Raw genomic sequence first — 25,639 nt, forward strand, 5'->3', positions numbered from 1 at the left:
TAATTATTAAATAAAATAAAAATGCTAGAATAACTAAATCTAAATCTTTTTCATAAACTAAATAAGGCCACACTAGTATAATATACATACTCGTGTCAGTAGCGTCAACGTCGCGTACATGATGGATGACTCAGCGGATAAGGAGCGTACGCACGTACATGGTGCGACCTTCGTGCGGAGCCGGAGTACACGCCTGCCGCCCCAGCGGCATTTTTTCTTTTTTACTAATGTGCACGCTAGCTAGGGAATCAAATCCTGTGCATCGTTTTTCTTTTCTTTTCATTTGCTAGGGAATCAAATCCCCTCCTTTTGATTAATTTAGGGACATTGCATCGTGCACGTACGGTACGCTGACGAGAATAAAAACAGAAAACACAACATATAGAGTAATCCACTCCATCCGTACTAAATCATTGTATTTTTTTTGTTTTCAAATACGTAGTTTTTGTGTACTACTTATTATGTATGTAGACAGATTTTTCTTAAAAAGAATAGACACATATTGAAAATAGAAAAAAAAATTTATAATTTGAGACAAATAAGGTAATGTAAATATCCTCCTAAATCTCTATTTGGCCGGTAGCAACAGTTTGGCAAACGATTTTCTATCCATAAATTTTTTAGTAAAATAAGAAAAAACGTTCTCCAATAGTTAGACATCTCAATTCTCCGTCTTCTCTAATTTAGCATATCTCTCTTCTAGCGCGCAATTATGCGTGTGAGCTCCGTGCTTGCCATGTCTTTCTTCTTATGCTTATTAGCAGGGCTCTTCATTCATTTAGCGGGGCTCTTCGTTTCGTTAGCAGATTTTTTAGTTTTTGGAAGCGAAATTTACCAAACTGTTAGAGATCTTTTTTTCGCTTCATATTATTTTGGAAGTTAGCAAATAACAAGATTTGTACAACGAATTTTACCAAACAATTGGAGATGCTCTTCGGTTTTAGCTGAAGTATTCGCAAACATAAGCTTAGGGGGAGAGAAACTGGTTTTAGTAATACAAAGATCAAAACCATATATCGGATACTCACCCGTCCTAATAAACATATAAACATAGGTTGAGGTGAATACGATAGCATAACAGTACGAGTATTAAATAAGCCCTTAAATGAGATTTCTTATCATAGTAAAACCGTTCAAAAAAAGTCCAATAAATAGGGTCCATGCTTTCGCCAAAAAAGAATAAAATAACCAGCAATTATTCCAGTCAGTGGCCTGGGGACGGTGAATTGATTTTCAAATCATCATTTTCGTTTGTATTTGATAATTATTTTTTAATTTTAAATTAACTAGGTTTAATAAACTCGTCTCACAAATTATAAATAAACTATACAATTAATTATTTTTATTATTTATATTTAATGTTTTATACATGTAGCGTAAGATTTGATGTAATGAAAAATCTTGAAAAGTTTTTGAATTTAGAGTGAATTAAGGTCTTATTTAGTTCCCTACCCAAAACGTTTTCACTCATCCCATCAAATGAATGAATAGAGTATTAAATATAGATAAAAAATAAAGTAAATATACAGTTTGGTTAAAAATCACAAGATGAATCTGGTAAGTCTAGTTAGTTTATGATTAGCCTTAAGTCTATACTAACCTACCTATGCTAATGATGGATCAATTAGACTTAATAAATTTGTCTAGTAGTTTTCAGCCGAGTTATATAATTAAGTTTTTTATTAATATCATTTCTTTCAATGTCCTACAAAACATTTCACGAGACACTCAAAACGCCGCACAAGGTGACGGTGGTTGTATAATAGATGATGACTCAGCGGATAAGAAGCATACGTGGCGCATGGTCGTGCGGAGTACGTACAACACGCCTGCCCCCGCGATTGTTTTCCCTGAGAAAAAAATGGCAGGGATTTAGGCCTTGTTTACTTCTTTTCAAAAACCCAAAATTTTTCAAGATTTCCCGTCACATCGAATCTTTAGACGTATGCATAGAGTATTAAATATAGATGAAAATAAAGACTAATTATACAGTTTGGTCGAAATTGACAAGACGAATCTTTTGAGCCTAGTTAGTCTATGGTTGGACAATAATTACCACGAACAAACGAAAAAGCTACAGTGTAACAAAATGTTTTGGTTGAGTGGCCTAAAAAAAGAAAATTGCTCGCATTGCACTGCCCCCGGCAGCCGGCAGGCAGTGTACCGAATCCGTACGTGCGTTCAGTACTGCAGTGCGGAGCGTACTACGCCACCATTCCAATCCAACGTGTTGCGTTCTTGCTGTGTTTGCTTGTTTCACACTTGCTTTTTGATGCGTTGATTTTTTTAAAAAAGAAAGAAATTAAGAGGATATTTAGAACGGGTCCACTCTATATTGCTAAACGATTTCATCTTCGCAAACAATATTCAACCAAAAGAGGTGGAGTCATGAAAATAACTAAAGAAGTATTCAACGAACTTTCGCGGTGAAGTTTGTGAGCAGCGCTAGCCAAGTGCTGGAGTAGTGGTATTTTCATTTTCCTAGGCCTTGTTTAGATCCAAAATTTTTTTAAATTTTGACACTGTAGCATTTTATTTTTATTTGACAAACATTGTCTAATCATAGAGTAACTAGGCTTAAAAGATTCGTCTCGTGATTTACAAGTAAACTGTACAATTAGTTATTTTTTTATCTATATTTAATGTTTCATGTATGTACCGCAAGATTCGATGCGATAGAGAATGTTTCATTGCTATCAATCCGCTGTCTCACTCAAAGCAGAGAAATCAAGCTCAGCAGCGCTCTGCTGCCGCCTGTTTTTTTTTTTTTCTTCCTCACCCATCGTCAGGATAAAGCCTGCGCTGTAATTGTTCAAAATTTATGAGAAGATTCTTTTAAACCTAGTTAATTTATAATTAAATAATAATTATTACAAACAAACAAAAATACTACAATATGACGAAATTTTTCTAGTACAAACAAACATACTCCGTAGGAGAGTAGGAGTAGTATTCAGCAACCAACCCACCGACCGGCGACCGGATTTGCAGCAGGTCAGGTGTATGTACAGTAGCAGATAAGTGACGGATGCAAAATAAAGATGTCTGCTCGTCACCTGCAACCTTTTATTTTAAATTTTCAATATTAATTTATTTATATTATTACTCCTACTATATTATTTGCCGACCTGAGCCGTCTGCATTATAAAGCACGCGATGCAACCACGTCAGTGCTGTGTGCCATCATTCATGCATGCATTGCATGGTGCCGTTGCAGCAGCGTAACCTTGGTGGTGTCGTGTTGAACTTGAACCATGCATGCTGTTACAGGTTCATGGCACGTTCTAGCACCATACATATAGTGTGCTACAGGTTGGTTCAGATCCTATCATCTCCTGACACGGATTTGTTAATTAGATACGGAAAACGAATACTAGCTAATACTAAATATTCTCCATTATTAGAGCACTAGTACATTACTGTATAAATTCACTCCATTCAGTCCTGGTCAACACGTACGTACACGCATGCATGCCAAACACATTAGATTCTGTTTTTGTGTTCGCCCGTGTTTTCCATCACAACCATCTGTCCCTTTTTCTTTCGGCTAACAATAACAAAACATCGCATGGCAATGATTAATTATCAGTTTGTCGGTTGACTGATCCTCTATATAGTACACTTAAAACATAGCGTGTCCAATTGTTTAGTAAACTATAGGAGTATTCCAACTGTTTTTTTTTTTGACAACATTCCAACTGGTTTCGATACTGCGTTTTCTTTGCACGATATTCCCATACAGCCAAAGCTAGCTCTATACTTTATGAAAATATAGAGAAAAAAAACACCATCAAACGTCAATTTAAAGTGCTTCTTTCTGATTTTTTCTTCTTAAACCTGAAAATTTCTACTAGTACAACGTAGCGACACCACAGCCTGCACTTCACATCATATTCGGTGCGCTTTCAGCATCAGAAAGATGAGACTACAGGGACCTTTTTCCTTCCATGCAGGATACAGTGTACTACAGTTTCTTGAATTCATATCCTCTAGGGCCTTGTTTAGTTCCGAAAACTGAAAAGTTTTCGGAACTGTAGCACTTTCGTTTGTTTGTGGTAAATATTGTCCAATCATAGACTAACTAGAGTCAAAAAGATTCGTCTCGTGATTTACAGTCAAACTGCGTGATTAGTTTTTGTTTTCGTCTATATTTAATGCTTTATGCATGTACCGTAAGATTCGATGTGACAGGGAATCTTGAAAACTTTTTGAATTTCGGGGTGAACTAAACAAGTCCTATGGAAAAAGGGAAAGTGTAATCGTACAAAAATTAGTTGGGCGATGTGGACATTTATGTGACCTGGGCCCACGTGTCTGCCAAACAACGACAGCATATCACCACCGCCCACAAAAATGGATGATGCCGGGAATATGATATTGTACGTGTTGTGTCAGGTGTGGACCTCTCCAGATTTGCTTGCAATTTCACAAACCACAGGTCCACAACACCAATTTGCCTTTGGCTAATTTTTTTCCTTTTTCTCCCTCTTGTCATGGCCATCCCCTACATCGACTTTCTAACGACCGCTACACAAACGAATCTTGGCAGCAGTCTTGAAACAATTTTTTGATCTTACTTAACATAATCATGGTTGCCAATAGATTAAACAAATCGATAAAGAAATCCTAGGAGCATTTCTTATCCTAGCGCATGCATTATGCTTTCACACAGCATGGACAGGTGCATGCAAATGCAACACACAGAGTCAGCAGAACACAACAGAGCACAACAAGCATATAAACATGGCCTAAGATATAAGCAGGTTCCTAGCAGGTGGCACACAAGGAGGCCTCAGCTTCACATTGAGCCCCCCTAAAAGAGACTTACAAAGGAGGCTGCTTTGATCTGTATGATTGCACTTGAACATCCATCATACAATCCTCTTTGCAAAAGCACTAGTACCACATTGCAGCACTTTATCATATACAAAACACACGAGTGTGCAACCAAATGAACACCTTGTGCCCCATAAGGAAGAATCTGGATGGCCTTTAGTCTGCAGGAAGCTTGAAGAAAAGTGCCATGTAATGAGGACATGAAGACTTTATATCCATAACACCACCACCAACCATCACTGGTGCTGAAGACCGAATCACGGAATTCAGAGACACATGGTTTTTCAACTGTTCACATACTGAGTAGTACGAAAGGAGGCAATTTGAAGAGAAAAATACATAACACAATGATGGATAACAGCAACGTGAACAAACAATTGTACAACAATATCCTGCGGCACTACTCGCTAACATGTTCAGATGCAGGTTTTGCTTATATATACAGAGATGCAACAACATCAATGACAAAGGGGCATTGCGATGTGTCCAAATAATATGGATGGGATTCACTCTCAGGCTAGCGTCTCAACTGGCTTCACGGCAGAGTTAGCAGGCCCTGGCTGGTCTCTTGTTTCAGACTTGGAGGCTCCTTTGGCGTTCTTCAATCTCGAGGCCTGGGTTGTCCGACTACTGTTGGTAGGGCGCTTTCCTACTCCCCCACTGGCTGTTGCTGCACCATGAGTGACAAGATCAATTGCTTTCAAAGCTTCAACAGCTGATGTCTTGCTCAAATGCAGGACAACATATGAACACATATATGTAACTGTAGATTATTGCAGGACATAGCCACTTTTGAGAGAGTTCAGGCATATGCAGTTTTCTGAAAGAGGGTTAAGGAACTGTGACGGCAATAACATACACAGACAGATGATTTACCGTTGTTAGGAAGGGATAATCGCTTCTTCGCTGGTGCATTGACTTGCACTGGTCTTTCTTTTGGATTGCTTGTGGACCGGGAAGCCAAATTTGAAGGTTCAGAGCTGACTTCATCTGTGATCTCGTTCGGTGGCTTCACTTTTATCTTGGATGACTCCAAAGAAGCAGTTGGTTGCACAACTGCAGAGTGCCCCGATGAAGAGCCACTTATATCAGAATGTGACTTCTTATGGCCTGCGCCATTTGATTGTGTGGTGGAAACAGGTACTTTTCCTTTTGGTTTGTTGAGATTCAGAGCTTTAGCTTTGTCTTCCTCAGCTGGTTTGTCATTGCCAACTGTGACACTATCTTTGGCATTGCTGTCAAGTACCCTGTTCTCCCATGGGCGTGCAGCCATCCACCTCTCTAACCATTTCTGTCCCCACTGATTCTCATCCCCAGCAAGTCCTTGGTCTTGGAGGCTTGCTGCTTTCTGTTTCCTTGAACTTGCTTGCCACTGATAAAAGGAAACACAAATTAGCACAACTTGTGCATCTACGGATCACAGTCAGTGAAAAGAAAAGCGAGTTTACACACAACAGTAGCAGGTTCTGTAGCCAACAGGATACATTTTAGGCGAGCCAAAAGTGAACTTTGAGCTTTCATATTTATTGAGCTTTGGTATGCTAGCAGCCTAACACTATTGCTCAGTAAGTCAGCAACCAGAATCTATTTTAACCTGGTGCGTGGTCCAGTCTACCTTGTCAAGGCCAACAGGAGAACATTCTAAGCAGTTTATCCACAGCCATTTGCTACAATTTTGATAAAGATGGAGTTATACCCACTTTAAATTGCTAAACCACAGAATATGCAATATTGTATGCAGAGTTCAGCTAAGCCACACATAGTGATCCACAAACACCTACAAGAACAGAAGTCACAAATATCCTTCTTGACTAGAATATTGTGACTATATACTTTGAATAACAGAAACAGAAAAAAAGAGAAAATGATCAAAAGACTCTGAAGAGCCTTTTAATTTAGTGTAGAAATATTTTAGTTTTTCAAGCATTAACATCAAGCTATTAACACATTCCAGATATAACATTAGCGATCAAAGTTACCTGATGGGTTAAAGCGTATGCCATTGCCCTTTCCCTCTTAGCCGCAGCCTCTTGCCTTTTTAATGCCTTAGCTTTCATTTCTTCTACTGAGCCTATACTGCCACACCAGTCTTCCTGCATGTCATTGACAGGTAATAAATTTTCAGTAACATTTACTTCAATAAACACATCTCAGGATTGTTAATTCTTCAGTGGCAATTGGAAAAATGTCAATAACCACATTAGATTTGATAGATATGTCTATTAAGAAAGTGTATATTAGGCAAGGCTATATTTAGTATGATTAGCACCTTGCCTAATATACACTTTCCTAATGCAATACATGGCAGGTGCTAATCATACTAAATATAGCCTTGCCGGCCTCTAGTCCAGTTGGTTAGAGGAACCTGGCGGCACTCCTTAGGTCCTGGGTTCGACTCCCAGTGGGAGCGAATTTTCAGGGTAAGGTTAAAAAATCCCCTCGTCTGTCCCATGCCAAAGCACAAGTCTAAGACCCGGTCCTGGTCGTGGTCGTTCTCACATGGGCTACGGTGCCGCTGTGTATGGGTGGGGCAGGGGTTTGGGGGTTTTCTCGACCTGCGTGAGAAGGTCTTCTTCCTAATGCAATACATGGCAGATGCTAATCATACTAAATATAGCCTTGCCTAATTTACACTTTCCTAATAGACATATCTATCAAGATTATTCAACTCATACTTGATTAAACACACAAGCTTGACACTCCTTTTGGTAAAAGAAATACTTGTCGTATTTGACTTTACACGGTATATCTCTGACCACTAATTTCTTCAGAACTTATTCTTAAAATCCTACATATTTATGAGATTTATCATACAACTTAGTTGTTTTCAGGCTAAACAATTGAAGTTATTTATATTTGTACTTTTTTTAGGTTTGACTAAGTCCCGTTTGGTGGAGCTCTGGCCAGCTCTGGTTCCTATGTGCACTACAAAGGAGTTGTTTTTATCTCTTCTCAAAATGAACTAGGAGGTGATGAAGCCACTAATTTTGGCTTCAACAGCTCCGACTCCTAAGCGCACTGTAGCAAGAAGCCGGAGCCATGCCAAATGGACCCTAAATTTTGTCCTAAATGACATTTTTTTTAATCAGAAGAAGTATTGCCTAAGTTGTAGTTGACATTCAGTTCCACTGTCTTCAGTCTTCATATAAGTCAGGGAACACCAGAGTTTTTTGTGCTTGCTTTAAAGAGTAAGTTAAAGCTTAGTTTCTTCAATTACTATTGGCAGTAGGAACTTTCTTAACTTGACAAATTGTAAAAAGTCTAAATAAAAAAAGTGTGAATCATGCCAACAATACAACCAATGCATTCATGGCGTCATGGGCAGTCTTATTACTTATACTAATTGAACAGAACCAGGCTACTGCTACTGGTGTCGTTTATCCTTGACAAACCGCCCCCCAGGTCCAGCCGTCCAGGATAAGTAGGTAGCCATATAAATTGAGAAATTTATTAGGGATGACTTGCATTGTCATGATATATATCCTAAGCATGTAAGGATGAAAATGCTTACAAGAAACCAGATGTCTGGAGAATGCTGTTTCTCACCTCAATATCTCGAACATGGTCCTCATGAACATTTTGTTCAGGAGGTTTCTTTGGGGTCCCTTGGCTTTCCAAAGAAACACGGACTCGTCTCGCTCTGACACGAGCTTGAGCTCTTACTAGCGCTTGCATGCACTGAAGTGTTTCTGCTGCTTGCTTTCTTACAGCATGACCCCTAACAAGTGCCTGGAGCCTAACTAGTCCTTTTAATGCCCGCAACGCCCGCCTAGCCTGGTAAATATGACAATGCAAAATATATCAAACTACCTTTTGAGCTGCATACTACTATCAACAAAATGACAAATGAAGAAATGAATTAAACACATGACATTTAAAACTTCTCATATCTGAAGCTGCTTGATTGGTTCATGGTTACCATTTTTACAAGTGAAGGACTAACCATAACCTTATATTGTTTAGCCGCGCTTGCAGCATTTTGCAACAGTTAATTTTGTTTGATAAGTTCCTCAACCAGAAACCCTTACAGAATAATGCAAATATGTTCCATACTTTTCTTAGTTTTGGTAGAAACACGATAACTAAAGTATTCTTATAATACCAGGAATGCTCGAAAGGCAGACTGAATAGCTACAATAGCCTGATGCTCCTTTGTACCAAGTTCAGTCTGAGAAATTTGAACTTGAAGAGATGTGCTCGGTGAGGAAGCGGAATTTGATATTGTCTCTGTGTTTATGTCACCTGCCAACGGTTCAGCCTGTACTCTGAGTTCTTCAGCCACAGGAACACTTTCTGTATTTACAGAATGCTCCTGTTTGTGTAGCAACTGAACAACACAGCTCCTCTGCAAATTTTAGAAAGTGTGATCTTAAAGCAGCATAACCAACTGGATAAAATAACAAAGAATGTTTAACAGAGATATGTGCAGCATAGTGCTATGGAGGATGGGATGGGCAGTGCCTGCCAAAACACAGCAGTGCTGTTCTCTACTTCTCTTAACCTCTGCATAGAAGACCATGAATTCAACTATGTTTGATCCTTTAGGTGTTGTGGTACAATTAAGTAATAGAAATAAAAGCTCCAGAACCGGCAACGGTATCCGCTTGCGCTTGAGAAACCAGCTTAAATTGAGTTTAACCATATCAACAATAACAACTGGGAAGAGACATAAACTAGAACATTTGAAATTGAACTATTCAATTCAGTAGTTGGTCTGAGTCCTTTTTCTGTCCTATGGTGGTTGAAAGGATGGAAGCATTATCAGTCTTGACAACATCAACACATCATCGGCGTAAACAAAAACATCAACATATCATCAGAAATGAAAATACTTATGCAACATAAATGCACGACATATGTTGATATTAACTACATCCCTGACTTTGAAGGAATGGTGGAATATACTTGGCCCACATTTGACACTGCTCTTAACTAGAAAAATAGTGGGGCAACAACCCTTGATGGGAATCAAATGACAAAGACACGCCAACAATAAAAGTGGTTACGAGTCCAGGCTTCATACGAGTTTTGGTAAACCATCAGTGTTAGGAATCTTAGCATCATCCTATGCCTGCTAAAGGACATTTTTTAAAATGCAAAACAAAAGAACACCACGGAAATGCAGGCAAAAATCTCAAGTAGACATTTGTATGGTTGACTTACCGCATCGCTGCATTCGGCGTTTCGCCCCTTTTCATGCTTTTTTATCCCAACAAGTGATTTGATCCACTTAGCTGAAATCCCCATGATAGTCTTTTCTTCTTTGCCTTCAACAGCTAGCACCTGTACATCACCTGGGAATAACTGCATAATGTAAGTGATGCTACTAAGCACGCTCGCACACAAAGTTGCCCCCAAATTCTCCCATCAACCATAACCAGACGAAGCACTAGTTGAAGAACAAATGCTCAAAGAAGTAACTAAACAAGCAAGTAAAATCGGTGAACATGCACCGACAGCAAATGGCTCTTTATACCATTGAGAAGAAAATACGAAAGGGAAATCCATCCCAACCCAAATATGAATCCAAGCATGGAAAAACCATGCACAGTTACAAAAAGATACGGTCTTGCAAACTCTGAAGTCTGAACTTTGTGGTGGAACGAAAAAGAGGACAACATTGCAACCGGTGCCCAAACTCTTGGCATCACAGGGGGCACACAAATGGAGCAAAAGCACACAAATTCAGGACTCACGCTCAGGACATTCGCAAAACGCTAGGAGAAGTCCACGGATGGAAGAACCACTAGGCAGCCGAGTACCTAAATCGAGCGAGAGGAAAAGAAAAAATCCAGGGCGAAATGCAAGTCAAATTCACGGACAGGACCATTGATCGGGTAGAGCAAACCAAGCGTAACCTCATGCCACGAATCAGAGCGGCTGGCAGCAACCGCGCCCGCCCCAGCAGCAAGAACAAGCATCCCACTCCCACTCGCACGCCCGGGAGTTGTTCCATGGAGCTGAGCTCACCTCACACCCGAACCGACTCGAGCTCCAGCAAAAAACCGGGTGAGGGCGAGCTCCACCTCTGCGGCGACGGCCGCAGCGAGGCGTCACCGCCGACCAGTCGACCGACCGCCCCGCGCTGCTCCTCCCCTCTCTTGTCTTTCTCTCCCTCCTCTCGCTTTCGGTTTCGCCTCCACTTTGGATTGATTGAGCTCCACCACCTCCTCCCCTTTTGGACTGTACTTCGTGCGAATTTTTGTTTTTTTGGTACAAAAATAAAAGCTGCTGCAGGTGGCAGAGCATGTTTTTCAGAAAGGCCCTCGCTTTTGGCCTTGATTAATTCTGAACTTTTTTGATTTTTTATACCGCAGCACTTTCGTTTTTATTGACAATAATTATTTAATTATAAACTAACTATGTTTAAAAAATTCATCTCATGATTTAGAGTCAAATTATGCAATTAGTTTTGTTTTTGTTTATATTTAATGTTCTATATATATGTTGCAAGAGTCGATAGAATTTTAAAAAGTTTTTAGTTTTTTTAAACTAAACAAGGCCTTTATTGTTTTTGCATGGGAGCAGATTGTCCTAGAATTACATACAGTATATTGCAAGGCCTTGTTTAATTCATTTTGTTTTTGGAACTATAGCATTTTCGTTTTTATTTGATAAACATTGTCCAATCATGGAGTAAGTAGGCTTAAAAGATTCATCTCGCGATTTACAGGTAAACTGTACAATTAATTTTTATTTGTCTATATTTAGGGGGTGTTTGGGACTGCTCTGCTCCACGTTTTTCAGCACCGCTTCATGTTTTTTAGCCAAACAGTTTCAACTCCACGCACTTAGTTCGAGGAAAAAGGGTAGAGTTGTGAGAGCACCTAAAGAGGTACTCCACAAGCTCTAATTTTTCCTGGAGCTGCTCCACGGTGGAGTTTGTGGAGCAGAGTTTGTGAAGCAGTCCCAAACACCCTCTTAGTGCTCCATGACGGAGAATCATGAAAATTTTTTGGTTTTTTTAGCTAAACAAGGCCTAATTAGGCAATCTCTGCCATCGAGGGGGCTTTAGGTAAAAAAAGATGCACCACCCAGTCTCGTCCCGCCGCGCCGCCGCGGGGAGCTCACCGCCGTTCGACCGGAGGTGCCCCCTCCGCCGCCGCCACTCTCAGCGCGAGATGACGAACCCGTACCGTGCGCCGGTGCTGCTATTTTCGCTGCTGGGGAGCAGCCTCTTCGCGGTGGCCGAGGATGGCACGGGGCGGGCGGCAGCGAGGGCCGAGGGCTAGCTCCGGTGGTCGCCGGCCACGCGGGTCTTCTCTGTGAATGTGGCATCCGCCTCGAACGACGTCGTCCATCGGCCATCTGCAACTCCTTCCTGGCCCAGCACCCACCTACTTCCCAGTGAGCTATCTCGCCTCTCCCTGAAAATGCAGTAAACGCCTGAGTCTAACCACAATCACGCGCTGAAATTTCAATTTGGAACATTTGTCCAGGCTGTGTGCAACTAATGATCTAATAGATTATGCCCCATCACATCACAAGTGCGCGTGGAGATTATTCTCCAGTAATTTTTCTTGCGTGAATACTAAGTAGTAGTTTGATCCCATGATAATATATATGATACTTATCAGACTATCAGTTGAACATAAAGATCCTGTTGCTTATACAATGACACTTAGTGTTGACGTGATCTGAAGGATCTGAAGTCCACAAAGGCTTTTTTCTTAGTTTTGCTTTGCACGATAGGGAATCCGTGCTGTCCTGTATTTGTATGAATAGAAATTTAATTTGACTTTGGTTAGATGAGTCTGAAACCACACGCCAACGTCATCTGCATTAGCTTTTTTTTAGATTAGAGTTGAATGGGAGTGCATCTCATAATGCCGGCATATAATCTAGGGAAGCAGAAAACACTTGCAGTCAGAAAACTCTTGTATTATTTCTTTTTTCTGTGTGCAAAATCAAACAATAACGATCATCATTATGTAAGCATATCATCAATATATCCTGATGACTCACCCTTTTGACTATCAGATGGTTATTTCCTGGAACAATTTTTTTCCTTACTTCTTTTGTAAGACTCTTAAAAATCACATCTGAACTGGAGACGGTGTGTACTAATGGATGATGGGAACCTTGTCCCCTGCCTTAGCTTTCTAAATTAATGCTGTTTTGTTCTCACCTGTGTGTTATGTTTATAGGCCACGTGTGCTAATTTGTTAGAGTTGGGTGATTACCTGCCTTAGTAGGTTTGGTGAAATCTTTCAAAGTAGTTGCAAGTTCCAATTTTTCTTTTCAATGAATAGGTGAAAGGAAACAAAGCAGGAATGTTCTGCAGTTAGTTTCATTGGTCACGACGATTATAACCAATCTCAAACCAGGACCTAGTCTTAGGCTCTTAGCTGATTATTGCATGTCTTCCTTGCAAGAGTAGCAAAAAGTACCACTCTTTTGGTTATTCCATACTTTAAGAGGGGGAAAACTCAGTTGTCCTGCAGGCTGCAACTAATTTGCCTGGTTCATGAGAGAGTGCAAATAACAAATTATTGTAGTTTATTATATGTCAAAATGACTTAATTAGGTTGCTTCTGTTGATAGCTACTTCTATGAAGGACATGCAATTACTTTGAAAGTGGAAATCTAGGTGAGCAGTTGAGAAGGACCTGAGCAAAACATCATTGTCTTTGGCTTGCCGTCCTAACTCTCTGAATGGCAGCAGTTTCACATCTCCTAAAAGCTACACTAGGAATGAGCAACTTGGAACAAGTAACCTAGCTTTAGTTGAATTCCTCATATTATTTTTCACATTGTGTTCATATATCCCCCTAGGGGTCGCACAAAGCCCTCAAACACATAGTTGAATAGCAAGCAACTATGTGGGGCAGTAGCAGGAGGCATGGCCTCTTTGGCATCAGCAATTGCAGATACCTGCTCATAACCAGTTGTCTCCTCCATGTTGTTCAGGTCCTTCATATTTGCAAATCTCAGTCCACTGATGAGCAAGCACTGCTTGCATTCAAGGCCGGCATCTCTGGTGACCCAGGCATGGTGCTTACTGCATGGACGCCTACCAACGGCAGCATGAATGCCACGGACAACATCTGCCGGTGGACAGGTGTCTCATGCAGCTCCCGACGGCACCCTAGTCGTGTCACTGCTCTGGAGCTCATGTCATCCAACCTGACAGGTGTGATCAGCCCCAGCCTGTCCAACATCTCCTTCCTCCACACAATCAACCTCTCTAGCAATCGCCTCTCTGGCAGCATCCCCTCGGAGCTTGGCATTCTACGGCGCCTCCAAGTCATCAGCCTAGGAGGAAATTCGCTCACTGGTGAGATACCCACATCTCTCTCTAATTGTGCTCGTCTCACGCATTTGGAGTTGCAACAGAATGGGTTTCATGGTGACATCCCAGTGAACCTGAGCAACTGCAAGGAGCTAAGGGTTTTCAATATCAGTGTGAATACCCTGTCCGGTGGCATTCCTCCATCATTTGGGTCGCTGTCGAAACTCGAGTTCTTGGGGCTTCATCGGAGCAACCTCACTGGCGGCATTCCCCCATCACTGGGTAACCTCTCATCACTCCTGGCATTTGATGCCAGTGAGAATTCTAATCTGGGTGGTAACATACGAGACGTGCTAGGGAGACTAACCAAGCTGAATTTTCTCAGGCTAGCTTCTGCTGGCCTTGGTGGCAAAATCCCAGTCTCATTGTTTAACATATCATCCCTTAGGGTACTTGACTTGGGAAACAATGATCTATCTGGTGTGCTACCCGCTGATATTGGTTTCACGCTACCAAGAATTCAATTCCTTTCTTTGTACAACTGTGGGCTCAAAGGGCGCATCCCCATGTCAATAGGCAACATGACAGGACTCCGTCTGATCCAGCTTCACATCAACAGTCTACAGGGGAGTGCTCCACCTATTGGCAGGCTGAAGGATCTTGAGGTGTTGAACCTGCAGAATAACCAGCTTGAGGATAAATGGGACAGGGACTGGCCTCTGATACAATCACTAGGGAATTGCAGTAGGCTATTTGCACTGAGCCTTTCCAATAATAGGTTTCAAGGCGTGCTTCCCCCTTCTCTTGTCAACCTTACCATTGAGATACAACAAATCTTAATGAATGGAAACAAGATAAGTGGTTCAATACCCACAGAGATTGGTAAATTCAGCAACCTTCGTGTTATTGCGCTCGCGGATAATGCCTTGACTGGCACCATTCCAGACACCATTGGTGGTCTTCACAACATGACTGGGCTAGATGTCTCTGGCAACAAGTTATCTGGTGAGATCCCACCTATGCTTGTTGCAAACCTAACCCAGCTTGCTTTCCTGGATCTGTCAGAGAACGAATTGCAAGGAAGCATACCTGAGAGCTTTGAGAATATGAGAAATATTGCAATCCTGGACTTGTCTTACAATATGTTCAGTGGCTTGATACCAAAGCAACTTGTCAGTCTCTCTTCTCTAACCCTGTTCCTCAACCTGTCTCACAACATCTTCTCAGGTCCAATACCTTCAGAAGTAGGTCGACTGAGCAGCCTTGGGGTTCTGGACTTGTCAAACAACAGGCTCTCAGGAGAGGTACCACAGGCGCTCTCGCAGTGCGAAGCAATGGAGTACTTATTTCTGCAGGGAAACCAGCTCGTTGGCAGGATTCCCCAATCTCTCAGCTCAATGAAAGGGCTTCAATACTTGGACATGTCACAGAATAACCTGTCTGGTTCAATTCCAGATTACTTATCAACGTTGCAGTACTTGCGTTACCTGAACCTATCCTACAACCAGTTTGATGGACCAGTGCCGACAAGAGGAGTGTTCAATGATTCAAGGAACTTCTTTGTTGCTGGGAACAAAGTTTGTGGTGGTGTTTCAAAGTTGCAGCTGTCAAAATGTTCTGGTGATACTGATAACTCTGGTAATAGGTTACACAAATCAAGAACTGTAATGATCGTGTCTATTACCATAGGATCTATCTTGGCCCTAATCCTTGTCACGTGCACTTTTGTTATGTATGCTCGAAAATGGCTGAATCAGCAGCTTGTGCAGAGTAATGAGACATCTCCTGCTCCAAAGTTGATGGACCAGCACTGGAAATTAACCTATGCTGAACTGAATAGGGCTACTGATGGGTTCTCTACAGCTAATCTGATTGGTGTTGGAAGCTTTGGCTCAGTGTACAGAGGAACACTAGGCAATGAGGAGCAGGAAGTCGCAGTAAAAGTACTGAACCTCCTACAGCATGGCGCTGAGCGGAGTTTCCTGGCTGAATGTGAGGTGCTGAGAAGTATCCGACACCGCAATCTTGTAAAGGTCATCACAGCCTGTTCGACCATGGATCACAGCGGGCATGATTTTAAAGCCTTGGTGTACGAGTTCATGCCTAACAGAGATCTGGACAAATGGCTTCATCCATCCACTGGGGAAGGTGAGAGTTCCTCTCGTGCGCTAACCATGGCTGAAAGAGTGAGCATTGCACTTGATGTCGCTGAGGCTCTTGACTATCTTCACAACCATGGCCAAGTACCAATTGTGCACTGTGATCTGAAGCCGAGCAATGTCCTTCTTGACCATTACATGGTTGCCCACGTAGGGGACTTTGGGCTGTCACGGTTTGTTCAGGGAGCAAACAACGACTCGTTCCAACGCACAACCAACACTGCTGGAATCAAAGGCACCATTGGATACATTCCTCCAGGTACATAGCACACTATACTAGTTTGGTAGTTTTGGGTGTCACTTATCGAATGGACAACCAAAATAACAGTAGCATTATTGCATTTGATAACTTTGCCCTTAATTTTTTCCAGAGTATGGAATGGGTGGTGGAATTTCAGTGGAAGGTGATGTCTACAGCTATGGGATTCTCCTGCTCGAGATGTTCACTGCAAAGCGGCCAACAGATCCCTTGTTTCAGGGAGGTCAAAGCATCTGCAGCTATGTCGCAGCAGCTTATCCTGAGAGAGTAATATCCATCGCTGATCAAGCTCTATTGCAGCACGAAGAGAGAAACCTGGATGAAGACAACCTGGAAGAGTTCCTTGTGTCGGTTTTCCGAGTCGCGCTGCGATGCACCGAGGAGTCACCGAGAACAAGGATGCTCACCAGAGATGTCATTAGAGAGCTTGCTGTTGTAAGGGGTGCGTATGAGTAGCTGCTTGTACACAAGCATGATACTGCTAAAATTGTTGTACATTACATTAACATGGTTTTTGCTAGCTTGCCTGAAGAGGCATGTCTGATGAACGGAGCATGACCACAGAGTAGTGTAGCACCGGAAAAGATTTATCTTTTTGAATATTGAAAGGAACCAACAATTCATGATTTTTCTTGAGCACAGTGTGGACAACTATTCTGTTCAGTTTGAGAGTGGACCTTGTGTTACAATGTTGACTTGTAGTCTGCTGTAGTAATAAAGCTGACCTCAGAAGAGTAATGCTTTCCTAACAGGGAGGAGCACATTTTCAATGGCGTTTTTTGTTCGGGAGCTGGACATTTGCATCCACATTTATAGTGTCAAAAAAAGTGCGAAGAGGACCGGGAAGGCTGCCTTTGGTAGGTGGCGACGTGGCGTGCGCCTGATAACTGACGTGATGAAACTGAAAGCCTCATCCTTGTTTTGTCTGGACTATGGAGTCGGCAGATCTCCACTACTCTGCTCTCCCTCCTCATCGACGTGCCCCCTGAAGCTTCCATGCCGTGAAGGTGGCCGGCTCGGGGCTCGGCTGGCCGCCGGTGACGACCAGCCTCCCTTCCTGGAGCTCTCAGCAGTGGCGCAGGCACCGACGCGACAGGTATGCTGCCAGCCAGTCCATTAGTTCGATTCAGAATTTACTACTCAAGAATCGACTGTATGCTGCAGTAAGGGGCAATTAACACTTTACTATAATCATGTCTGTCATTTTTTCTCAACCTTAGTTCATCTTCCTTACTCACTACAGCAACAGTTTTTGGTTCCTTTTTTTTAAAAAAAAATCTGTCCTGGTTTTATCAGTTGATTATTGATAGATTCCGATATGATCTGCCATCAAATCGATAGTGTGTTTATTTTACTTTTCATGTGCATATTTGAGGCTGGCAGGAGACTCGACCTGGTCCATGTGAGTGAGCTCCAGGTCACTAATGACACTTCTGACCGCAGCCATGCCTTACATTGCAGTTAGGCGTTGAACTCCACCGACCGCAAACTTAATGGCGAGACGTGGATTGAATGAAGAATGAACTCACACGACTCTCACAGTACGTGCAGCTCTAGTTTTGTGCATATATACTATAGCACTAGCAGGATATTTTAAGCTCTGGTGGTTGAACTCCAAGGAACAAGGATATATGTATACACCATCAAGATCAAGCATGGCTGAACCGCACACAAGAATGGAGGTAGCAAGAGCTGGAGCGTGTCTCTCCTATCAGGCCACCAAATCCATGTGCGTGCTACTCCTTGCTGCTTCCTTGCTGAACACCAGCCATACCACCGCACATGCTGCTACCACCTCTCCTCCATCAGCGGCGGCGCTGATCGCCACCGATGACCAGCTGGCTCTGCTCTCCTTCAAGGCCCTCATCAGCGGTGATCCTCATGGGGTGCTCACCTCATGGACAGCCGGCAATGGCAACAGGAGTGCTGCCGCCAACATGACCGCCGGCGTTTGCAGCTGGAGAGGCGTGGGATGCCACTCCCGGCGGCACCCTGGCCGTGTCACCTCGCTGGAGCTGCGGTCCTCCAACCTGACCGGTACCATCTCCCCCTTCCTCGCCAACCTGACGTTCCTCAGCATGCTCAACCTCTCACACAACTCCTTGTCTGGCAACATCCCCTGGGAGCTTGGCTTCCTGCCTCAGCTCTTGTACCTGGACCTCCGGCACAACTCCTTGCAAGGTGTGATCCCAGGATCCCTTGCCAGCGCCTCCAAGCTCCTGATCTTGCAGCTGGAGTACAACAGCCTTGTGGGTGAGATCCCGGCCAACCTAAGCAATCTGCAGCAGCTGGAGGTCTTGGACGTTGGCTCCAACCAGCTCTCTGGTGCAATCCCGCTGTTGCTTGGTTCGCTCTCGAAGCTCACATACTTGGGGTTGTACTTGAACAATTTGTCAGGAGGCATTCCGGCATCTCTTGGTAATCTTTCATCGCTTGTCGATTTGTTTGCTGATACTAATGGACTTAGTGGCCAAATACCAGAGTCCTTGGGACGTCTGAGGAAGCTTAAGTCTCTTGATTTAGCTTACAACCATCTCAGTGGCACAATCCCAACAAACCTGTTTAACATCTCATCAATCACTACGTTTGAATTATCTGGCAATAGTGCCCTTTCTGGTGTTCTCCCGTTGGATATCGGTGTCACTCTACCAAACCTCCAAAATCTTATCCTCAATGACTGCCAACTGACTGGTCGAATTCCCCGGTCCATAGGGAACGCGTCACAGCTCAGGTATGTACAGCTTGGTAACAATGAGCTTGAAGGGACCGTGCCACTGGAAGTAGGCAACCTTAAGGATCTTGAGGTGTTAACAGTGGAAAACAACCAACTGGAGGATAAATGGGGAAGTGATTGGGAGTTGATTGCCTCGTTATCCAACTGTAGTAAGCTTTTTTATCTGTCTCTTGATTCGAACAACTTCCAAGGCATGTTCCCGCCTTCTATCGTCAATCTCTCCAACACAATGCAAAAGCTTCACCTAGCACACAACAAATTCCATGGAGCAATTCCTTCAGATGTTTGGAAACTTTCGAATCTTACCATACTTACTCTCAGGGGTAACTTCCTAACGGGTAGTATGCCACCATCAATCGGGGAGCTTTACAACTTAGGAATTTTAGACTTGTCCGAGAACAACATTTCTGGGGAAATTCCTCCTACAATAGGGAACCTGACAAACATTTCCATACTTTACCTATTCAAGAACAACTTGCATGGATCCATACCAATAAGCTTGGGGAAGTTGCAGAACATTGGTAGTTTAGTCTTGTCATTTAACCAGCTTACTGGCTCGATACCAGTGGAAGTCATTAGTCTCTCCTCTTTAACCAGCTACCTTGGTCTTTCATACAACTTCCTCACTGGTCAAATCCCATTAGAGGTAGGAAAATTGACGAACCTGGTATTATTGGATCTGTCAGTAAATCAACTATCTGGAGATATTCCTGCAACTTTAGGCAAATGCGTCGAGCTAGTGCAGCTTCAGCTGAATGATAATCTTCTTCAAGGTACCATCCCACAGTCCTTGAGTGGATTGCAAGCAATACAAGAACTGAACATTGCAAGAAACAACTTATCTGGCCCTGTTCCAAAATTCTTTGCTGACTGGCCAAGCCTAGACTACTTGAATTTGTCTTATAACAGCTTTGAAGGTTCTGTTCCAGTAACAGGCGTCTTCAGTAATGCAAGTGCATTCTCCATAGCTGGTAACAAGGTCTGTGGGGGTATTCCAAGTTTGCACCTTCCCCAATGCCCTATCAAAGAGCCAGGTGTTGGGAAGAGGAGACCAAGGAGAGTAGTGCTTATAGGCATTGTTATTGGTTCTATATCTTTGTTTCTCCTTCTTGCATTTGCATGTGGTCTTCTCTTATTCATCATGAGGCAGAAGAAAAGGGCCCCTAATCTCCCTTTGGCAGAGGATCAACATTGGCAAGTCTCATTCGAGGAGATACAAAAGGCAACTAATCAATTCTCCCCAGGTAATCTCATAGGCATGGGAAGCTTTGGGTCAGTTTATAGAGGAATTCTGAGCCCAGGTGCACAGCAAGTTGCAATCAAGGTCATTGATCTTCAGCAACATGGAGCTGAGCATAGTTTCTTGGCTGAATGCCGTGCCCTGAGAAGCATTCGCCATCGGAATCTTGTTAAGGTCATCACTGCTTGCTCGAGCGTTGATCACCAGGGAAATGATTTCAAAGCATTGGTCTATGAGTTCATGCCGAATGGGGACCTCGACAAGTGGCTACACTATAGGCATGAGACACAAGATGTGGCACCGAGGAGGAGATTGACCATGTCTCAGAGGGTAAACATTGCGCTTGATGTCGCTGGGGCACTTGACTACCTGCACCACCATGGTCAGGTGCCTATTGTACACTGTGATCTGAAACCAAGCAATGTTCTCCTTGACAGTGACATGGTTGCACATGTCGCGGACTTTGGTCTGGCACGATTCATTCATAATAAGTTGGTGAGCAACTCAACAGAAGAAAGCAGCACTTCGATCGGAATCAAGGGCACCATTGGGTACATCCCTCCAGGTATTTCACTGCTTCTATGGTTTTCCTAAAATGTTCCTAACCACGTTAAAGGTTCTCACACTGTCTCTTGATCTGCTTGTAACCTGTAGAGTACGGAATGGATGGCAATGTTTCCACCCAAGGTGACATGTACAGCTATGGCGTCCTCCTGCTCGAGATGTTCACCGGAAAGCGGCCGACAGAGGTCTCATTCCATGGAGGCCAAACTCTACAGAGCTATGTTGCAGCTTGCTACCCGGACAAGATAATGGAGATAGTTGACCCTGTTCTGATGCCTCTGGATATCGGATATTTGAGCAAAGGTGACATTTCTTGTGACGAGATCGACGCTGAAAAGCTGCACAAATGCATGGTATCAATCTTTCGAGTCGGTTTGCAATGCTCCCAGGAATCCTCCAGAGCAAGAATGCATATCAGGACTGCCATCAAAGAACTTGAGACCGTCAAGGATGTCGTGTTGAACCACTGAGGAGATTGAACAGAGTCTCTCAGCGATAGAAAACATATATACTGTCAAACATGACAACAGAAGTTAAATTTTATGAATTAGTTTTGTTTGTGTGTGGGTATATATGTGCTGGTTCGGTAGAAGTAGAATACATCGGAGATCTTATTGTTGTTAGTCATTGTATACGATGAGTGGGTCTGTACTGTTCTCTTTACGATGGCAGATAGATGGGTATCTCCCATTAAATCATTCCAGTGATCGAATATGTGCTTCTGAATACTAATTGTCAGACAAGTTGCTTCTGATAGCAACTAGAATGCAGAACAATGAGCCAACAGTTTTCGAGTGGCTGATAAGTTGGGCTGATGCTGTTTACACAAATTAGACTACAATCTTGCATAAACAATTGATAATTTATTTTCAGGGTTACTGATAATTGGAACATGGTCAATGTACGCTAGTTGATTTTTCTTTTTCTTTTTCTTTTTTTTTTAAAAAAAAGCAAACGGCCAATTGTCTATCAAGATTCAAGAAAAGTGAAGCAAGCTTCAAGTAAAAACAATATGGGATTTACTTGATCATGCGTTTGAGGATCAGCCAAATAAAAATTCCATGAACATGTTTTAAATCTTTTTTTAAAATGTAAACAAACGAATAAAATGTTTCAGCAGTGCAATTTAGTGGCAGCATTTGAAAGCTGTTTACCCAGATACTCTTACTTATATAATATTGTACATAAACTAAACTGTTGAATTATTTTTTATATTTTAATCAAACTTTTTTTAGGAGAATTTAATCAAACATTTATAAGATTGCTCAAGAATAGGATCTGCAAAAATGCTCAAGAAGGAAAAGATAAAAGGAACACCTCAGCATCCCCGTGGGCCGTGGTGGGCTGCATTGGGCCTTTGCGGGCTATCTGATTCGGCAACTCCACGGCAAACCCTACCCAGCCCTCCAGCAGCGCCGCCGCCCGCCTCCGCCTCCTCTCCCTTCGCCGTCCGGTACGTTCCCCTCCCCGTCCTCCTCGCGCCGCCGTCGCCGAACTCCGCCGAGACGCGCTGATCCGTTCTCCCCTGGGCTGTGCAGGAACCTACGAGGAAGGCGTTTGCTCGTTCGCTCGCCGCGGCGTTGGAGGATGCCTCTGGGGCTGACGCTGGGCTCGCTGGGGCGGGCGATGCGGCGGAAGCGGCTGTCCTCGCTCGACATCCTCTCCTCCAAGCGGGCGCCGCGGGATTACTACAAGGGCAAGAACTGCAAGCCCACCGGGTTCCACACCCGCAAAGGTAGCATTTTGCCATCCAGTGATCTAGGTCTACCTGTTCCAGCCTTGCCTGCATTGGAGTGAGAATTTACAGGATTGAAATTATGCGATCGGTGTAGCTTGACGTGCAAGGCCATCTGCTGAAACAACCTAATGGCATCCGTTGAAACTTAGCATTGTTTTAAGTCATACGAAGTTACGAAGTACTGAACTAGTGATCTGTTGAAACTTAGCATTGTTTTAAGCCATACGAAGTTACGAACTACTGAACTAGTGATGGTATGCACTGAGAAAATTAGCAAACCCACCTCCAGCGTTTGTAGTTACATCATGTTTTCCAAGTTCGTTCTTCATCTGCCTACACCTGGTTAGCTGTCTCCCCTGTCTCCTGCTCTTTGATATGTAGATCAGCATATGTGGCGTATGGCCGTGTAGATGTCAGTATCTTTTCTTGTTTCAGCCTCACATTGTACCTATTTTGTAACCACTAACCACCACATTGTAGCTCTAGAGATGCTGTAAGAAGTCATTCTTTCCACTGGATTCTTGATGTTACTTCATTGAGTCAATATCTTGATTCACTTTCATACTATATATAATTATCATAAAACTGTAGTAGCATAATTTACCTTTTTTTGCAGGTGGATATGTGATTGTTGATGAAAAGTTGCCTAGATTTGTGGTCCCTGACTTGACTGATTTCAAGGTAATTGGCATTTTCTGATTCGCAGTTTACATACTTAGATATAGCATGTTTAATTCAAATATCAATTACCAAAATTATCTTCTTCACTCCACAATTTAATTTGCTGGACGAAATTGGAAGACATTCATTCAATTTACTTCCAGCACTTGGATACGTGTGATAGTAAAGAAGTTGTTGCAAATGCAAAATCCAACACAGAATAGTTATTAAATTTTTTTGAGTTGATATTATGAAACTTTTACCGTAGAAAAGTCGAGTTTAGGACTGGGAAGGAGAGGGCCTGAAGACAGACAATTATCACCTATAACCTGTTATGGGGCTAAGATGAGTTGAGTTTCAATTTTTGCCTGCATTTTCTCATCAATCCGTTGTCATGTGTGAATGATTGCAGTTGAAGCCATACGTATCACAGTGCGCTAGGGACCTCACAGCTTCAACATCTGCTACTTCAGCAGAAACTACTGAAAACAAGAGCTGAGTTTTATGTGACTGCTCTAGTCAATTTGCCGGAAGGTATAGCCCAGCTTTGCAGTTATGTTTTCCTAGAGAGTGCCCATGTTCAGAGGATTAGCATCAGCATCCTAGCTACATATGGGCATTTCAGATATTTTTTCTTGTAAGGGCAAAACATTATGGCATAGCATAAATCAGCATGAAGTTTCTAGTCTTAGATGTGGTGCATGCATCCTGCTTGTAATTTCTTTAAGTAATAAATATTTAAATTAAGGAGACATTTCTTGTGAAAAGAATGACAGCGAAAAGCTACAAGAGTGCGTAGCATAGCGTTGATTCGTTCAAGTTGGTTTGGAATGATGCAGAGCAAGAACGAATGCCATCTGTGAGTTTGAGATTGTCTATTTTGTCCAACCGAACGACTAAGATCTGACTGGAGTTTCTTTAAACAGAAAACAACAGCATTTGCAGGAACATAACAAATGTGTTGATGTGGTTGGTTTTACTAGTTAACATGATGACTTTTTACTTGTCTGATCTCTGGGGGCGTCATCATACATCAAATTGCTATTAGCGATGGCAAATACAGTATCATATCTGGAGGCATCATACATCAATTTGCTGTTAGCAGTGGCAAATATTATATGTGCCCATCCTGTCACATACTCACATGTCACATTCCAGCCAGGGGTTTTCTTCTTGAAAAGATTTCTAGGCAGCAAGTTGCACCTGTTAAGAACTGGAACAAAATCCTGGCCTGGGCAACAACGGTGAGTTACATATACATAATCTTTCAGATTTTTTTGCTTCGATCACCTGAGATGATTGAGCTCCAAAGTCCAAGCACCTCACGTCACGACACGTCGACACATCAGAAGCATCAGGTGGATCTGCCAAACACGCTCGGTACAAAAGAAATTGATTCAGGCCTTGTTTAGTTCCTAAAAAATTTTGGATTTCGACACCGTAGCATTTTTGTTTTTATTTGACAAATATTATCCAATTATGGACTAACCAGGCTCAAAAGATTCATCTCGTGATTTATAATCTAACTGTGCAATTAGTTTTTATTTTCATCTATATCTAATGCTTATTGCATGTGCTCCAAGATTTGATGTGACGGGGAATCTTGAAAAGTTTTTACTTTTCGAGGTGAACTAAACAAGGCCTCAGGCTTTGTTCACATTATGACTTCTTTAAACAAAAATGTTGGTTCATTTTCAAAAGAGATCCGAATGACTGGAACATGATCAATGCACGCTCGTGGAAACACACAAGAAACGGTCAAGTTCCTAGAATAGAAAAAAAAAATTGAGATTTGCTCGTGCGCCCGGTCCAATGATGAGTCAATTCAAAAGTTCGATAACTTGTCAGTGCTGCAACCCCAGGTATTGTACCGGGTCCATCACACGTTCATATGAAGGAGTACACGTCAATTTTTTATCGTATTCTTATGTACGTAGGAAGGAGTACACGTCAAATTTTTATATTTGGACGGGTCTCTCCTATTGTTCAGACATCATTTGCCAGTTGGCATAAGCAACTGATGGTCTCTCCGTCCACTCCATCTTCTGCACAAAGCAACAATCCGGACCTGAACAGTCCACGTAAATAAATTTGAAACAAATTTAGGCCTCGTGTTTTCAAACCTAACAAAATTTGAACTATACGTTTTTTTTGGGGTGTTGAAACTTGCAACAAAAAGTGCGCCGCCCACGTGAGGCTGCGCATGTACGAGAGCGA

At 42.5% G+C, this 25,639-nt stretch overlaps 3 protein-coding genes across 4 annotated transcripts; 2 read left to right on the forward strand and 1 right to left on the reverse strand.

Moving 5' to 3' along the window:
• Positions 5,045-11,026, reverse strand: LOC8084464 (protein IQ-DOMAIN 1). 2 transcript variants are annotated; one of them, XM_021446456.1, is made up of 7 exons: positions 10,807-11,025; positions 10,000-10,130; positions 8,939-9,181; positions 8,383-8,610; positions 6,816-6,929; positions 5,713-6,208; positions 5,045-5,506 (listed from the first exon to the last, which is right to left on the reverse strand). In XM_021446456.1, exons 2-7 carry the CDS (start codon positions 10,081-10,083, stop codon positions 5,349-5,351), a joined length of 1,323 nt encoding a protein of 440 aa, XP_021302131.1. In that variant the 5' UTR covers positions 10,084-10,130; positions 10,807-11,025; the 3' UTR covers positions 5,045-5,348. The 2 variants fall into 2 exon arrangements, with proteins under 2 accessions (XP_021302131.1, XP_002443583.2); XM_002443538.2 differs by having other exon boundaries at positions 5,141-5,506; positions 10,695-11,026.
• On the forward strand, positions 12,191-21,736 carry LOC8084465. The gene is made up of 5 exons (XM_002442514.2): positions 12,191-16,486; positions 16,599-16,941; positions 17,303-17,582; positions 18,013-21,025; positions 21,115-21,736. The coding sequence occupies exons 1-5, from the start codon at positions 13,657-13,659 to the stop codon at positions 21,492-21,494; spliced, it is 6,846 nt and encodes a 2,281-aa protein (XP_002442559.2). The 5' UTR covers positions 12,191-13,656; the 3' UTR covers positions 21,495-21,736.
• Positions 22,296-24,273, forward strand: LOC8071485. The gene is made up of 4 exons (XM_002442516.2): positions 22,296-22,477; positions 22,563-22,759; positions 23,379-23,443; positions 23,835-24,273. Exons 1-4 carry the CDS (start codon positions 22,311-22,313, stop codon positions 23,919-23,921), a joined length of 516 nt encoding a protein of 171 aa, XP_002442561.2. The 5' UTR covers positions 22,296-22,310; the 3' UTR covers positions 23,922-24,273.

This window comes from Sorghum bicolor, chromosome 8, assembly GCF_000003195.3.
Source record: "Sorghum bicolor cultivar BTx623 chromosome 8, Sorghum_bicolor_NCBIv3, whole genome shotgun sequence".
Lineage (NCBI taxonomy): Eukaryota > Viridiplantae > Streptophyta > Magnoliopsida > Poales > Poaceae > Sorghum > Sorghum bicolor.

What these genes read in the sequence shown, in the direction of transcription:
- LOC8071485 (XM_002442516.2), top strand. Translation starts at nt 22,311, where the DNA reads ATGCTCAAGAAGGAAAAGATAAAAGGAACACCTCAGCATCCCCGTGGG. An exon ending in TCCTCTCCCTTCGCCGTCCG is followed by an intron (nt 22,478 to 22,562) that starts GTACGTTCCCCT and finishes TGGGCTGTGCAG; the next exon opens with GAACCTACGAGGAAGGCGTT. An exon ending in CGGGTTCCACACCCGCAAAG is followed by an intron (nt 22,760 to 23,378) that starts GTAGCATTTTGC and finishes CTTTTTTTGCAG; the next exon opens with GTGGATATGTGATTGTTGAT.
- LOC8084465 (XM_002442514.2), top strand. Translation starts at nt 13,657, where the DNA reads ATGTGGGGCAGTAGCAGGAGGCATGGCCTCTTTGGCATCAGCAATTGC. An exon ending in CATTGGATACATTCCTCCAG is followed by an intron (nt 16,487 to 16,598) that starts GTACATAGCACA and finishes AATTTTTTCCAG; the next exon opens with AGTATGGAATGGGTGGTGGA. An exon ending in GTAAGGGGTGCGTATGAGTA is followed by an intron (nt 16,942 to 17,302) that starts GCTGCTTGTACA and finishes CCACATTTATAG; the next exon opens with TGTCAAAAAAAGTGCGAAGA.
- LOC8084464 (XM_021446456.1), bottom strand. Translation starts at nt 10,083, where the DNA reads ATGGGGATTTCAGCTAAGTGGATCAAATCACTTGTTGGGATAAAAAAG. An exon ending in ACGCCGAATGCAGCGATGCG is followed by an intron (nt 9,182 to 9,999) that starts GTAAGTCAACCA and finishes TAAAATTTGCAG; the next exon opens with AGGAGCTGTGTTGTTCAGTT. An exon ending in CTGCCTTTCGAGCATTCCTG is followed by an intron (nt 8,611 to 8,938) that starts GTATTATAAGAA and finishes CATATTTACCAG; the next exon opens with GCTAGGCGGGCGTTGCGGGC.